Source organism: Pogoniulus pusillus, chromosome 18, assembly GCF_015220805.1.
Source record: "Pogoniulus pusillus isolate bPogPus1 chromosome 18, bPogPus1.pri, whole genome shotgun sequence".
NCBI lineage: Eukaryota > Metazoa > Chordata > Aves > Piciformes > Lybiidae > Pogoniulus > Pogoniulus pusillus.
Window position 1 is genome coordinate 11,720,207 of NC_087281.1, and position 13,346 is coordinate 11,733,552.

Below are 13,346 nucleotides of genomic sequence, written 5' to 3' on the forward strand. Positions count from 1 at the left end.
CCGTCTCGGTGCAGCGCCCCTGGGGTGAGCTGAGTTCCGCGGCCAGTCCTGCGTGGGTTCCAGCCGGCCTCAGAGTTGGCCGTGGGACCTGCAGTTGCCTCTGGTTTTCAGGTGCTGAAAATGAACTACAAATCAGATGTTGTAACAAATGGGAGACGGGATAGGTTATTTCAAGTAAGAACAGTCAAGTAGCAAAAGCACGGATCACGTTCATAGAATCATAGAATCAACCAGGTTGGAAGAGACCTCCAAGATCATCCAGTCCAACCTAGCACCCAGCCCTAACCAATCAACTAGACCATGGCACTAAGTGCCTCAGCCAGGCTTTTCTTGAAGACCCCCAGGGACGGTGCCTCCACCACCTCCCTGGGCAGCCCATTCCAATGGGAAATCACTCTCTCTGTGAAGAACTTCTTCCTAACATCTAGCCTATACCTCCCCTGGCACAACGTTGGGGTTGCACTGGAATTTAAAGGGCAGTAAAACAGCAGGACGACCCAGTACAGGAAAGGGACGTTTCCTCTATCTGGGAAGTGACTAAATACCCAGCACAGCAATTAGACCAGGCCACCTGTAACCTGTCCAACTTTCTGTCATGTAAGACTAGAGACAGAAAAAACGCTTTTCTCAGTTTGATCAAAGCCAGGAAAGTGGCCTCGTTCATAATGATTAACTCAATTAATTTTAACTGTTCCTTCATCTTTCCCCAAACAAGGCTTATGTACCCTTCCATACACCTTAAATAATCTTACATAATTGCTCATTTTCGGTTCCAAAAGCCTTCATATGACTATTTTTGCTCATCCATATGTACTTGCAGGTTTTAACATGGATCTTCTAAAGCGTTTGCTAGCCCCCTATGAAAACCATGGTCCTGCCAATTAGAATTCAGACAGAAACTCCCTTGTTTAATCCTGTACTCTGGCAGGTCATGCTGATGCCTTTTGAAGGGCATTATTTTCATCATTTCATAGAATCACAGAATGGTTTGAGTTGGAAGGGACCTTAAAGCTAGTTCCAACCCTCCTCCCAGAGGCAGGGACACTTTCCATTATTGCTCAAGGCATCATCCAACCTGGCCTTGAACACCTCTAGGGAGAGTGCATCCACAACCTCACCAAGCAATCTGTTTCAGTGTCTCACCACCCTTACTCTAGAGCATTTTTTTCCTAATAACTAGTCTAAATCTACCCTCCTGAAGCTTCAATCCATTTCCTCTTGTCCCATCACTTTAAGCCCTTGTAAAAGGTTCCTTTGCAGCTTGCTTGCAGATTCCCTGCAGGTACTGGAAGGTTGTTATAAGGTCTTCCCTAGAGACCTTTTCCATGCTGAACTGCCCAACTCTTCCAGCCTGCACCCACAGGGGAAGGGCTCCAGGCCTCTGTCATCTTTGTGGCCCTTTTCTGGACCTGCTCCAACAGTTTGATGTCGTCCTTATGCTGGTGGCACCAGAACTGACAGAATGCTCAACAGAAAGTTTCTGATATGTTACTATATGAAACCTATGTTGATCTACAATCAGCAGTTAAAGGTGGCAAAATCCCTGTGTAAAGCTCCTCTCGTTCTACCAGAGAGCAAAACTAACTAGTACATGGTAATATATGATCTAGGTATATATTACTGCAACAAGAAGAGTGTAAGATTAAAAAGCAAAGTATTTTTGCAGTGATTTACTCCCTGGTAGAGAAGCGGCAAATCTGTTAAGGTGCTGCAGTATGAATCTGAGTTGGGAAGCACAGAGTAAGGGTACAGTTACAAGTAAGTAACAGTAAGTAAGTACAAGTAGTTACAAGTAATTAACAGTAAGTAAGTACAAGTAGTTACAAGTAAGTAACAGTACAGTAAGTACTGAAGTCCAATCTGGAAATGAAATTGGAATTTTCTCCATTTTAATTATCACCTTACTCAGATTAATTTCCTTTGCCCTAAGAAACTGTTGTTCCCAATTCTTGATGACTGAGTTACTAATCACCTTAGTTAAAATTAACTCAAACTAATGGATTGCACTAGGCTGTATGGACTATTAAAGCTCTATAAAGCTTTAAGTGGTGCATGTCTTTATGCAAGGACTTTTTTGCTTCAAGAGAAAACAAACACCTTATCAAAACTGTTAGTCTGACAATGAACTCCAACACGAAATCATGCTCAGACACCTTCTATAGGGAAATATATCTTTATTTTAAATTTAAATATAACTCAAACTTAAATAGTTACCTACCCAAATGAAGTTCATACTCTCCTCTGTAGATTGCATACTGCTTTATAAACAGCTGTCTGTAAGGCTGTGTTAATGAAAGCTGTTTAGAAGACTCAAAGTCTGCACATCAGCTGTTTGTATTATGGATCATGTCTCCAAATTAGAAAATAAGATTTTTAAAACTACATGAACAAGTTCATTAGCAAAATGCAGCAGTTTGATTATGATCATGTAATAGAACCTGACCTGCCACATGCAATTAGAACTGAACAACTGAGGAAGAATAACCAGTTGGAATATTCCAGCTTGATAGCATAATTTCACAATGACATGAAAATTTCTGTATGTGTAAATTGAAGTTTCTACTCATATTTGAGCTTTAGACTATGACCTGAATATAGTTGACCCAAATAGCATGACTGAATTTGGAAACACCCTGCCTCCCTTAGACCTCTGAAGTTAACTCCTCTGCTGATTGCAAAGGGATGTTAATTCCTAACTGGATTTCACATGGTATCTGCATGACTTCGTGATAGGTATCACAGAAGAAGATGTAGCAGTTGATGCCAGGGTCTCCTGTAGCTTACAGTAGGCTTTCCTTGATGATGGCAGAGGATCAGCCACCCACTAGGAGGTAAACCTCCTGCTGCTGGATGTCATTGAAAGAGAAGGATCTAGTGCTACAACCACCATTAAAGGGTGAAAGTTACCAGGATGGTCTTTCTGCACTAAAAACATGAAAACATCTAGATTCAGTATGTTTGTTATGTGCTAGTAACTTTCAAGACAAAAACACTGGTCCATAATACTATTAATAAACTAGTGCTTTAGTCCTGCAGACATAAGTAGCTACAGCAGGACTTGGAAAGCTTTCAGAGGATGTGCATTTATCAAGTCAGCCTGATAGTTTGCCTTTCCATGTGTTAAGAGCATGTTCTTTTCATAAGGTGTATCTCCCTTCTGATCTACTCTAATTATTCAAGGGGGATACTCCCTACTTTTCACAGAGAACAAAACAGCTGAACAATCCGTTTCTCTCAATAGGAGTATGTCTGGATCTGAAATGTTTAAATGCATAAAGCAAAGGAGATTTTCAACCTTCAAATACTAAAATTCTTCACTGTGAAATTACTTAAGTTTTAAGTAATTAAAAAAACCCCAACAAAATGATGAGGGCTATCAGTAAAGGGATTCATGATCCCTGAACATTAGCATAAAACAGCATTGGAAATTGTGATGTGTATATAGATCAGTGACTGATGTTTGACAACCTTCCCTACGGTTACACTTAAATTATCTAATGGAGTGTGCTGGTGAGCCTACAGAAGTGATTTGCGTATAAATGAAAATACAAAGATTTGAAGAAAAACATAGTGTACTTTCTGTAAGTTTGATCTTAAGTAGCATTGAGGCTTGTAGATCTAGATCAAAAAGGCAGCTGGACAGTGCTCCTAGGTCGAGTAGTGCAGACGCAGCATTATGTCTTCGGTGTGAAAGAACATTATATTAGTATTAAAATACAAAATGTACACAAACAAAAGAAAATCAAGAAGTACAACTTTTACAAAACATTCTGAATCAATGTACATTATACACATCATACATGGGTTTTATATGTCACATACATCTCCAAGTTTACTCACAACAGTTCACGCGATGGCTTTCAGTGTTACTCTTGTGTTTCGGATCGAGGAGTCATTTTTGCGTCTCCATTATTATTATGGATTAAAGAAGAAATTAGGTATTGGATTTTGTTTAAAAACAAAAGGCTACAATAGAGAGAGATTATTTAGATATTTACCAGACCAAGGCTGAAGATTTGCTAAGTAAAACAGCTCTGTAGCAAAGTCTAGACTGTATAATGAGAATATTCTTTAAATATAGTTACATGACGTGCTTATGGTGTGGTGTTTTGTTTTTTTCCTTAATTTAAAGGAAAAAAAACAATTATACAAATCAGACAGTTCATTGGTTTTAGTCCCACAATGCTTGCATTGCAAGTAAGAAGGTATTGGTAGTGGAAAATATTTTGCATTTGACCTTTTTTTTTAAAACAAACATTCATTTTCAAAATAAAGGTTATACAACTTGTGTAATTAGGACAAATGGAGATGAAGATTTCAAGACAGTTTGGTTCCTGAGTAAATACCTGGAAAACTACTAAAATCCATACAGTTGTTCCCAAGGCCATCTCTCCCCATCACTATCAACGGACATACTTATTTATGAGTTGTAGGCATAGGCCAACACCAGTAAAGTTAATCCTTAAATTGGGTCATTGTCATTCCAGTTCAGGCCAGAGCTTTAATTAAAGGGCTACTCCAGTTATGTATTATTGAAATGAATAAAACCTGTCTGCCTTTCTTTTGTTTGTGGATCTGCTTATGCATTATCACGATACAAAATCCTTTCATAACAACGTGGGACACTTAGTTGGCCTGCTATTTGCAAGAAGTGGCTGACTTCCCATTTCCTTGAGTTTCTGTCCACTTTGGGGTGTCAGTAAGGCTGGAGCAGAGAGGTGATGAGCAGCTCCTTTCAGCTGATAAAAGTTGTTAATATAGCTGGCAATCAGTAGAGTGATCTCAAGAATCTGTAACAGGAACATAAAAAACTCTTTGAAAAATACACTGATGTGTTTTGACTGCTGAAAAAATAGCTAACTTGTCATCAACTGGAGAAATACTTATACTGTATCAAACACATTAATGACAGGGATAGAGGAGATGCCTAATAGAGCTTTTTTCTATTGCTCCTTGCAAATAATGTAATGTTATTCTCATCAGTATGCTACGTATTGTCTTCCACAGTCTCAAATTATTCAAACAAATGACCTCCTTCACTTCAAGAGAGATTGAAGTCCAAAAGATGATGATTTTAGAAAAACACTTCCATGATGTGTTCCCTCAGTTTGGCTAGAAAATATCTAGTGCTCAGGTAAGTACAGAAGCAGGGTAGATAAAAGGAATAATGACTTCTTTTTAACTGTGTTTTGTCTTTGCAATCCACACAACCTTGCCTATAAGGCACAATCTGAGGGCAACTTAGATTTATTTTACTATGCTTATTTGTATGAAGAGTCATGTATTCATCTGAACTTGTTGTGGAATTTTGTATTCTGTTTCCAAAGTCATTCTGACTAACAGCAAAAGAGTTTGAGATCTTTGCTTTTAAAATAAATACAGTCAATCTTACCTGTGAAGGAGAGACTCTAAATTAAAAAGCATAGTGTCATTTCAGTTAGAAAAGCTCATTGAGTTCAACCACTATCTAACTCTACCAAGTCTGGTACTAAACCATGTCCCTTAGTACCACATCTATGCATCTTTTCAACGCTTCCAGGGATGGGGATTTAACCACCTCCCTAGTAAGCCTATTTCAGTGTTCGAGAACTCTTTCAGTGAAGAAGATTCTTCTAATATCCATTGTGAACCTCCCGTCATGCAACTTGAGGCCATTTCCTCTTGTCCTATCACTTTTCACTAGGTAGAAGAGACGAGCACCTACCTTGCTACAACCTCCTTTCAGGTAGTTGTTGAGAGTGGTAAGATTTCCCCTCAGCCTTCTTTTCTCCAGACTGAAAAATCCTTGTTCCCTCAGCCACTTATCATAAGACCTGTTCTCCAGACCCTTCACCAGCTGCTTTATTGCTCTTCTCTGGACCTGCACCAAGTCCTCAAAGTCTTTCTTGCAGTGAGGGCCCCAAACTCACCATGATACCCAAACAGTTTATTTAGTAAAGGTAAAAAATATCCTAAGTTTTGTAAGAAGTGACAGATCTTTCAGGTCTTGGTTCTGCAATTCTACTGTAGAACACAAATGTACCTTCTCAAAAATCATCTCTGGTACTGATCAACCAAACAGACTAGTTTTTGGTACTGCATAGAATTCCTGTTCTTAATAGCCTTCATTGTCCTTATTGTGGTTTAAGAGTTAACAGGTGGGCAGATAGTACCCAAACCCAATGGGGTCCCCAGACCATGTTATTCCCACCCCTTTCCTGCCGATCCTCTATTTAAGGGGACAGGAAGGCTGGGCAGATCTCTTTGCCTTCCTGCCTGGTGGGCAGCTGGGTGGGCTGCTGTTGCTGGGAGCAGCTGCGGTGCCGTTGGGCCTACATCCACATGTTGTCGGGGAAACTACTGCCATCCATGATTGGGTTTTGTATGTATCCCTCCCCTCAATCTCTCTGTACATCCCTTTCCCCCTAATGCCTTTTCTAATTAGTTAAAATTACTGTCTTAACTTCCAATTTTGCACAACTCCTTTTGTTTACCCCTTACTTCCCCTGCCTATCTTTTCCCTGAGAGGGCAGAGGGAGAGAGGGGCAACCTAAATTCTGTGCTGTGGAGTTTGTGCCCTGAAACTTTAAATCATGACAGTCGTATGAAAAACAGTTAGGGACATGAAGAGAAAAGAAATTCATCAGTATTATCACTGTTAGCTCTTACATTGCAACTGTCTGCCAAAAGTCAGTAATCTGAGACTTCTAGGAATAAAGAAGGTGTTTCATCTTTCACATCTCTTGAGGATTACCCACTAGAAAAAGCAGAAAAGTAGCAAATAGTGGGAAATTATTTTCAGGTAATAGACCAACCTTTGCTTTTGTCATGGCAAAAAGGTGCTTTTCAGCTGATGTTTCCTTTTTCTGAACGTTGTTAACAACCAACATAAAATCATCTTGATAGCCTCCAAAAGTCGTCAGACTCTTATATGCATATGTGACAGTTAATCGCTTAAAAAAGAAAAGGCAAAAAACAGACCACAAAGCTGTAAGCAGGACAATGTGGGAGAACAGATTATTGCAACAAAAATACTTCTTTTAAAAATGTAATTGCATGTGTATCCTCCAGAGTGTTGTTTTTAGCCTGTCATGAATCTTTGACTGTAAGTTTTGGGACAGCTTCATTCAGACCTTCACGATGAGGACTTTCCATTGCAGATGTTTGACCTCTGCTTCTACTCCAGATGAATTAGATCAATGATATTACAAAGCATGTGTTAACTCAGATGTGTAATTCAATTTACATAAGTCTTGACTGACTTTGAGGAAAGTTAATCCTATGAATTACATTTGAAATCAAAATAGTGTATAAGTAAATTAAATGGTAAAGTATGAGACATGTAAAGGAATTTAACCCCAGGACTTCTTTTTGTGCAGTAATGTAGTCTACAGTCACAGAAATGAAATTACATTCTCTCTTTCTCTTTTTATCTCTGATGCTCAAGGCTCCTCTGCTTTCCGTGCCTTGGCTCTTATCGTTCACCATTCAACACCACACTAGTGGCCCTTGTGCCTATAATAAGCATTTAATTTATCATTACAACTCATACTAATTTACTGCAGATGTTTATATAGAAAATTAATCATAAGACAACGCTGTACAGTTAAGTGACTTAACTGAGCAGTTCTTGAAGGGCAGGTGAGATCTGCCAACTCTGTAAAGTGGCAGTGCTCTGCAGAAATCTCATAGCTAGTTCTGTGGGTAGATAGCATTGATAGAGCTTGTCTGATGCAAGCTTATTTTGTCTGTGCACTGAACGGAGCTGCTGATTGCTTCCCTCACGTTCTTTGTTTTATTATTTCTTTAACTGCAAAGAAATGGAATGAAAAGGCCCATATCAGTACAATTATGAAGCTGAGATTTTAATTTTCTGATATTCAGTATTAGCTCTTGCTAATAGTACCATGCCATTCTGTTTCTTTGCAGGATGTAAATTAAAGCAGGGATCTTCTCAGGCACTGCCTTTTTACACTGATTACCACAAGTCGTTTTCTGTGAAAACTTTAATTGTAAATCAAAGAAAAAATCAGAGCCTGGAATGACATAATTAAATAACACTGGGTTATATTACCTACTATTAAACAAAAATAATACAATGAAAATAACAATCTTTCAAAGATTGCAGAGTGTATGTATTATGAATAATAATGGAAATGAAGTCTCCCAGAAAAGGAAATTAAAGTTACTGTAAGAATTCTTAGCTGTGGATCTCCTGACATCTGAATGATTAAAACATTGCATTTTCATTAAATGATGTAAAATCTGTATCAGATAAACAAAAATAAATGCTGTGCCAATAATTACTTATTCCTGTTATTAGTGCTTCTATAATGATGCCAACATGAAAGCGCTTTGAAAGGAAGAAATTTTTCAGAGAAAGATTTGATAGCACGGAAGGCTTATGCTATCTTTTATGTAGTACAGTAGTGAATCTCTCCATGTAATCAGTATTAAAATCTATTTTGACCAAAATTGAAGAAGAAATTTCATTTACCATAGAGCTGTAATCTAGGATGCTTATGCCGTCTTCATGTACAGCAAACCATATGAAGGGCTTCTCAACAGAGGATGTTGTCAGAGGCTACAAAGAGAAGTTTTCTTTACTGCTTCAGAATGAGGCAATATGTAAATAATTAACTTTCAGCTATTACAGACCTCTCTCCAGCCAAAGGCCTTACCAAGATTTACCCTGGAAGGAAATTGTTGTAGAGGGATTGAAGTAGCTGCCCAAAGCTATGTAGGATGCCCATGGCTGAACTATGGGCTCAGCATACCTCTTGTAAGCCTCCCCTCGTACTTAATCCAATAAAATGTAGTGTCATATTAATAAAATAAAAACATAAAAATCAAGTGCCTTAAAGTTTGTTCACTAGCACATGTGCATAGGCAAAGAACAGAGTGCTAACCAACAGTTTGATATGCCTATGTATTAATATAAATAAAACTATTTATATACTGGGATTACCTAATAAAACCTAAGGGATTGGGGTGACAGTTCTACTTAACATAGCTGTCACTTGAATCAAGGGAATTAAGATACTAGTGGTTTAAGAGAAATTGAGAGGCCAGCACAGAAGAGAGTTCTCTAAATGGCCTTAGCAACATTTAGTGTTTCTGCAAAGTTCAGCTTCCATGACTGGTTAATGATATGTTACAGTTTTAAGACCAGTGTCTTAATTGTAAATATAAGATTTCTAGAGCATTCAGAGTTCTTGGGGATGGACTATCAAGGGGCAGAATAAAATAATGTAAGATCTAAGTTTATCCCATTCCATTGGTCTACAATTTCTATATAGTTTCAAACAGAGCTTTCTCTCTTACTTCCTTCCCCCCCCCCCACCGTTTCTTTCTCTCTGGCCTTGCTTGCATCTCTCTGCTAACTCTTGTTTGGGTTACTGATAAGAACACTGACTGGGAGCAGGGAAGAGGTAATAATTGGGTTACCTGGCAACAGCCCCTGAGCTTTGTCTGGGGGGGCAGCTGAGTTATTGTCTAGCTGTATAGGTATATATGTATTTGTTTACTACCTTTTATATTTAGCCTACTTTTGTAAATAGTAATTTCATTTTACTTCCAAATTCTGAGTAGTGCGGTAATGTACTCTCTGGGGGTAAATCCCAAATTCTGTAGTGGTGCAAAGTTGCCACATGATGTGGAGTCGCCATCCCTGGAGCTGTTCAAGGCAGGACTGGACGTGGCACTTGGTGCCATGGTCTAGCCTTGAGCTCTGTGGTAAAGGGTTGGACTTGATGATCTGTGAGGTCTCTTCCAACCTTGGTGATACTGTGATACTGTGATGATACTTTTTCAACATTCTGCTAGTTATGAAGTAAAATATCCTAATAAATAACAATAAACAAGGAAATTAAAACATACCACCTAGATTAAAACAAAGAGTAAGTATATGGGAAAGTTACTACTGTGGTATATACTTAGTACTCTGGCTATTACATTTCACCAGTATATGGCTTAAACAAGTTGGTAATTTGGCAAGAGATTACATCAGTGTGTGCATAACGTGCTCATTTTAAACAGAAGAGTGTTACTGTTTGCAAATCATATTAAAAAAACCTTGACCACTCAAACTCAGTAAAGTTTCTTACTTTTGCTGCAAACAATTTAGCACCAAAGAAAGGCCATTTTCTGGCTACGGTGAGATAAATGCGCACGCAGTCTGCAGCACTGTGCCCCCGGAGAGCCATCCATCTTGTAGACAACCGCTGACAAAGCTGTCTGGTGAAAGGAAATATGTCATTTAGGCTTGGAAAGGAATTTAAATGCCTACCCAGAGCAAGTTTAATGAGCAAAAGAGAATCCATTTGTTAAAATGATAATTTAATACAACTATCATTTACAGAGTGTTAAACTTGAAATATCACTTGATATTTTTATACACAGGAAAATTATGAAGTATCTTCCAATTTCTGCAACATGGTGATTAAATGTTGACATAGCAGTAGCAGCATAAAGGGAAAAATTCTAGGACAGCTTTTAATGTGTCTCTACAGACAATCAATCTACAGTGCTCAACAGCTATGGCAGCTGTCATTCCAAAAATCCATCCAGCTTAGCACGTATCTTTACCTGTGTTAGCAGCAACTGTGGAAGACAGGGCTTAACACTGCTCTCTTTTAGCGCTATCTGGGCAGTACTACCAAAAAGGTACGATGCGTTTGCACCAGCTCTTTTTTTTTGTGGCCCTATGTTAAGTTGGTTCAATAAAAAAATCTCATAGAAAAATAATCCTCCAGAAAACTCCACTCCGGGATCCCCCTCTAGCGCAATGATCTACAGGAATGATGTAATCCAGCAGCCGCATGAGTAGATGCAGCCCATGAAAAGGGAGGTGGAATGTGTATTAAAGAGAGATCTTTCACTTGCAATTTACTTCTGCTGAGAATTTGTGAAATCAATCTGCACCATTAGCAAAATAATGCAAGCAAGAGGATAGGTACAGAGCCATTTCTTTCCCTTCCACAGACATCCAGGTCTGGGACTTGGTAGTTTAGGGACTACTTGATCATTTCAAGAGATGTTTGATTTAACCTCTGTTATAAGACCTCTTACACTTTGTCCTTTGAAATTGCATAACTTTCTATTGTTGTGTGTATCCTTTTGAATGTTACTATTCTGAGTACATGATAATCCTTTCTGCATAATGATAATAGCTGTAAACATTCCCAAGCCTGTAGTGAAGAATGAAGAAAACATTGCTATGATGTTTACTGGACTTCAAAACTGCGGTCTCATTGACTTTGTGATAATCTGTTACACTATTCTGCCCTTTTTTTTGTTAGTAGGTGTTGAGTGAAATTTTACTTCCAGGTGATTAATTTTAAATTAAATGACTAGCAAGTCTACTAGGCTAATATACTGGCAATTTGACTGGCTGCCACAGATTACACATTTGAACAGCAAATGCTCAGGTCAGATCCTCATGTCTCTTACTTCCAGTAGTTCTTTAGTCTCTGTGCAGACTCAATTTAGATTTGCTGAGTAAGAAAAACAAGAATTTCAATATAGCTAGAGCTTTGTTGTAACGTGCATGGCTTTTGCTGGAATGCATGCTTCATCATGGTCCTCTGTTTAGGTTAGAAATACACAAAGGAAATGGGTTCTCTAGTGTAGTAAGAACATGAGCTATCCAAACATAGGGTTAGGCAAATACGGTGTAACAGTAAGCTGTATCTAATGACAATGTAAAACGTCCTCACTCAACTCCTAGATTTTTAGAGAACACAAATCACACAGTACGTCTCTTCTCACCTTAACTGTTCCTCTGAACAACCTTGCCTGTACTGCTTAGGGTAGAATCTCTCCAAAACTTGTTTTAATGTTTGATTTGACTTGGACTGGGAAGAGACTTGTCCTGCTGGAGTTGAGAACGGCCTTTCAAAATCTCCAATCTCTACCTAAGGTAAAGACCACGAAGAAGAAGATTCTTTGTTACTCCAAGTAATTTTCTAGCTGGGTATTATGAGCTATCTTATTCTCTGTCTTAACCAAGTAAAAAAATGACAACCAGTTGGTAAATTGTGTATTTCTCACTGATAACAAGTCATGGAAGCAATTTCATCTTTCTTAGTTTACATTTTCTGTGGAAAAAAGAGCAAGTGTAAATGCCTAAGCAAAATACTAGTCCTGCTCTGAGATCGATAGATCTCCAGCTGAGATAAAGCAGTGTAGATTTATTAACACCATCAAGCAACTTTCTCAATAACCTTGAATCTTTAACTTTTTAAACGATACACCCGCTTTTGTCAGGACCATGTCTTGTAAAGGGGGTTCAGACTGTCATTAAACAGCTGTTACCTTGGTGTATTAAGTTGCAGAACTCATGGAAGGAACAGTGAATGAAGAAATGGCAGGTGGTTACACGGTATCTTATCAAACAAGGCCTGACTATCATCTGTACTGGTGCCACAGCATAGGTGGTGAGGCGTTTTCACTGAAGTGTAAAGTTAGCCTTACACAAAGATTGCAGCCCAGGCTGTTCCTTGCACTATCACATATAAAAGGTGGATGTCACTTGACTGTCAAGCAATCCTGGACCATTCTTTTGTTCAGCTTTTTCATTTGTGAAACTGCTGTGGGAGTCTCTGCTGCACAAGGATTACCTGAGCTAAAAGAGCTGTCAATTCCATCGCTAGTTCTTTGTTTACAGGAAAAAGTCCATTGACTATTTGATCATTTGTCTGATATACCAGCAGCAGCTTCTCTCTCTCTGTCTCTCCATGGACTTGAACTGAAAAATAAAGCCTACAGAAAAGGCAGAAAGTTACTAAATAAACAAGGTAGGGAAACGCATTAGACCTGAGGATTAGCACTATCTGCTCTCAATGTGCCATGTTTACCCCAGTGTCAAAACACATGAGCACATCAAGGCTTATACTTGAACCACTGGGCTACTATTTAATTTCAGTCTTCTTAGTTCAGTGTTGCCTTTTCCCCCCTTCTGTTTGGCAGCCCTAATCACCTCTTAAGAACGAGAGAAAAAGAACTGCATTTTAAAACCCCAAACGATTCTCCAGTGACATTCCTTTAGTATTTACATTGCAAGCCTTGAGTCAGTCAGCATTTTTCAGATGAAGAAAGTCTGCAAAAATGAAAAACAAGTCTTGGGACAAGGCAGAGATGTTACACTTGCTAGACAAACCTATTTTTGTATGTAAGGCGAACAGTCCTCGTGCCTTCACATTTCCCAGGGTGTTGCTCCTTGGAGGCTTGCTCCCATTTTGAAATAATGTCACAGATCTGGAAGGAAAGCATTACAAAACTGACTTGACTTCTTTGAAAACACCTCTGGATAGAAATTGTCAGCTTATTACAGTATCTTTTCCCTACTGCCTATCTGAAATACACAG

The 13,346-nt window shown here is 38.7% G+C and overlaps 1 protein-coding gene across 4 annotated transcripts in view; it reads right to left on the bottom strand.

The window, feature by feature from the left end:
• Positions 1-2,154: 2,154 nt before the first annotated feature.
• The window catches only part of PLEKHH2 (pleckstrin homology, MyTH4 and FERM domain containing H2), a 57,086-nt gene continuing 45,894 nt past the window's right edge, over positions 2,155-13,346 (bottom strand). For 3 of the 4 annotated variants that reach the window (XM_064158405.1, XM_064158406.1, XM_064158404.1), the window contains 7 exons: positions 13,139-13,236; positions 12,600-12,741; positions 11,749-11,894; positions 10,086-10,215; positions 8,477-8,563; positions 6,795-6,932; positions 2,155-4,790 (listed from right to left, as the gene is read on the bottom strand). In XM_064158405.1, the coding sequence (XP_064014475.1) occupies positions 4,608-4,790; positions 6,795-6,932; positions 8,477-8,563; positions 10,086-10,215; positions 11,749-11,894; positions 12,600-12,741; positions 13,139-13,236 (924 nt within the window). In that variant the 3' untranslated portion in view covers positions 2,155-4,607. Of the gene's footprint in view, positions 4,791-6,794; positions 6,933-8,476; positions 8,564-10,085; positions 10,216-11,748; positions 11,895-12,599; positions 12,742-13,138; positions 13,237-13,346 lie in introns of those variants that run through there. The other variant, XM_064158407.1, reaches the window with a different exon arrangement.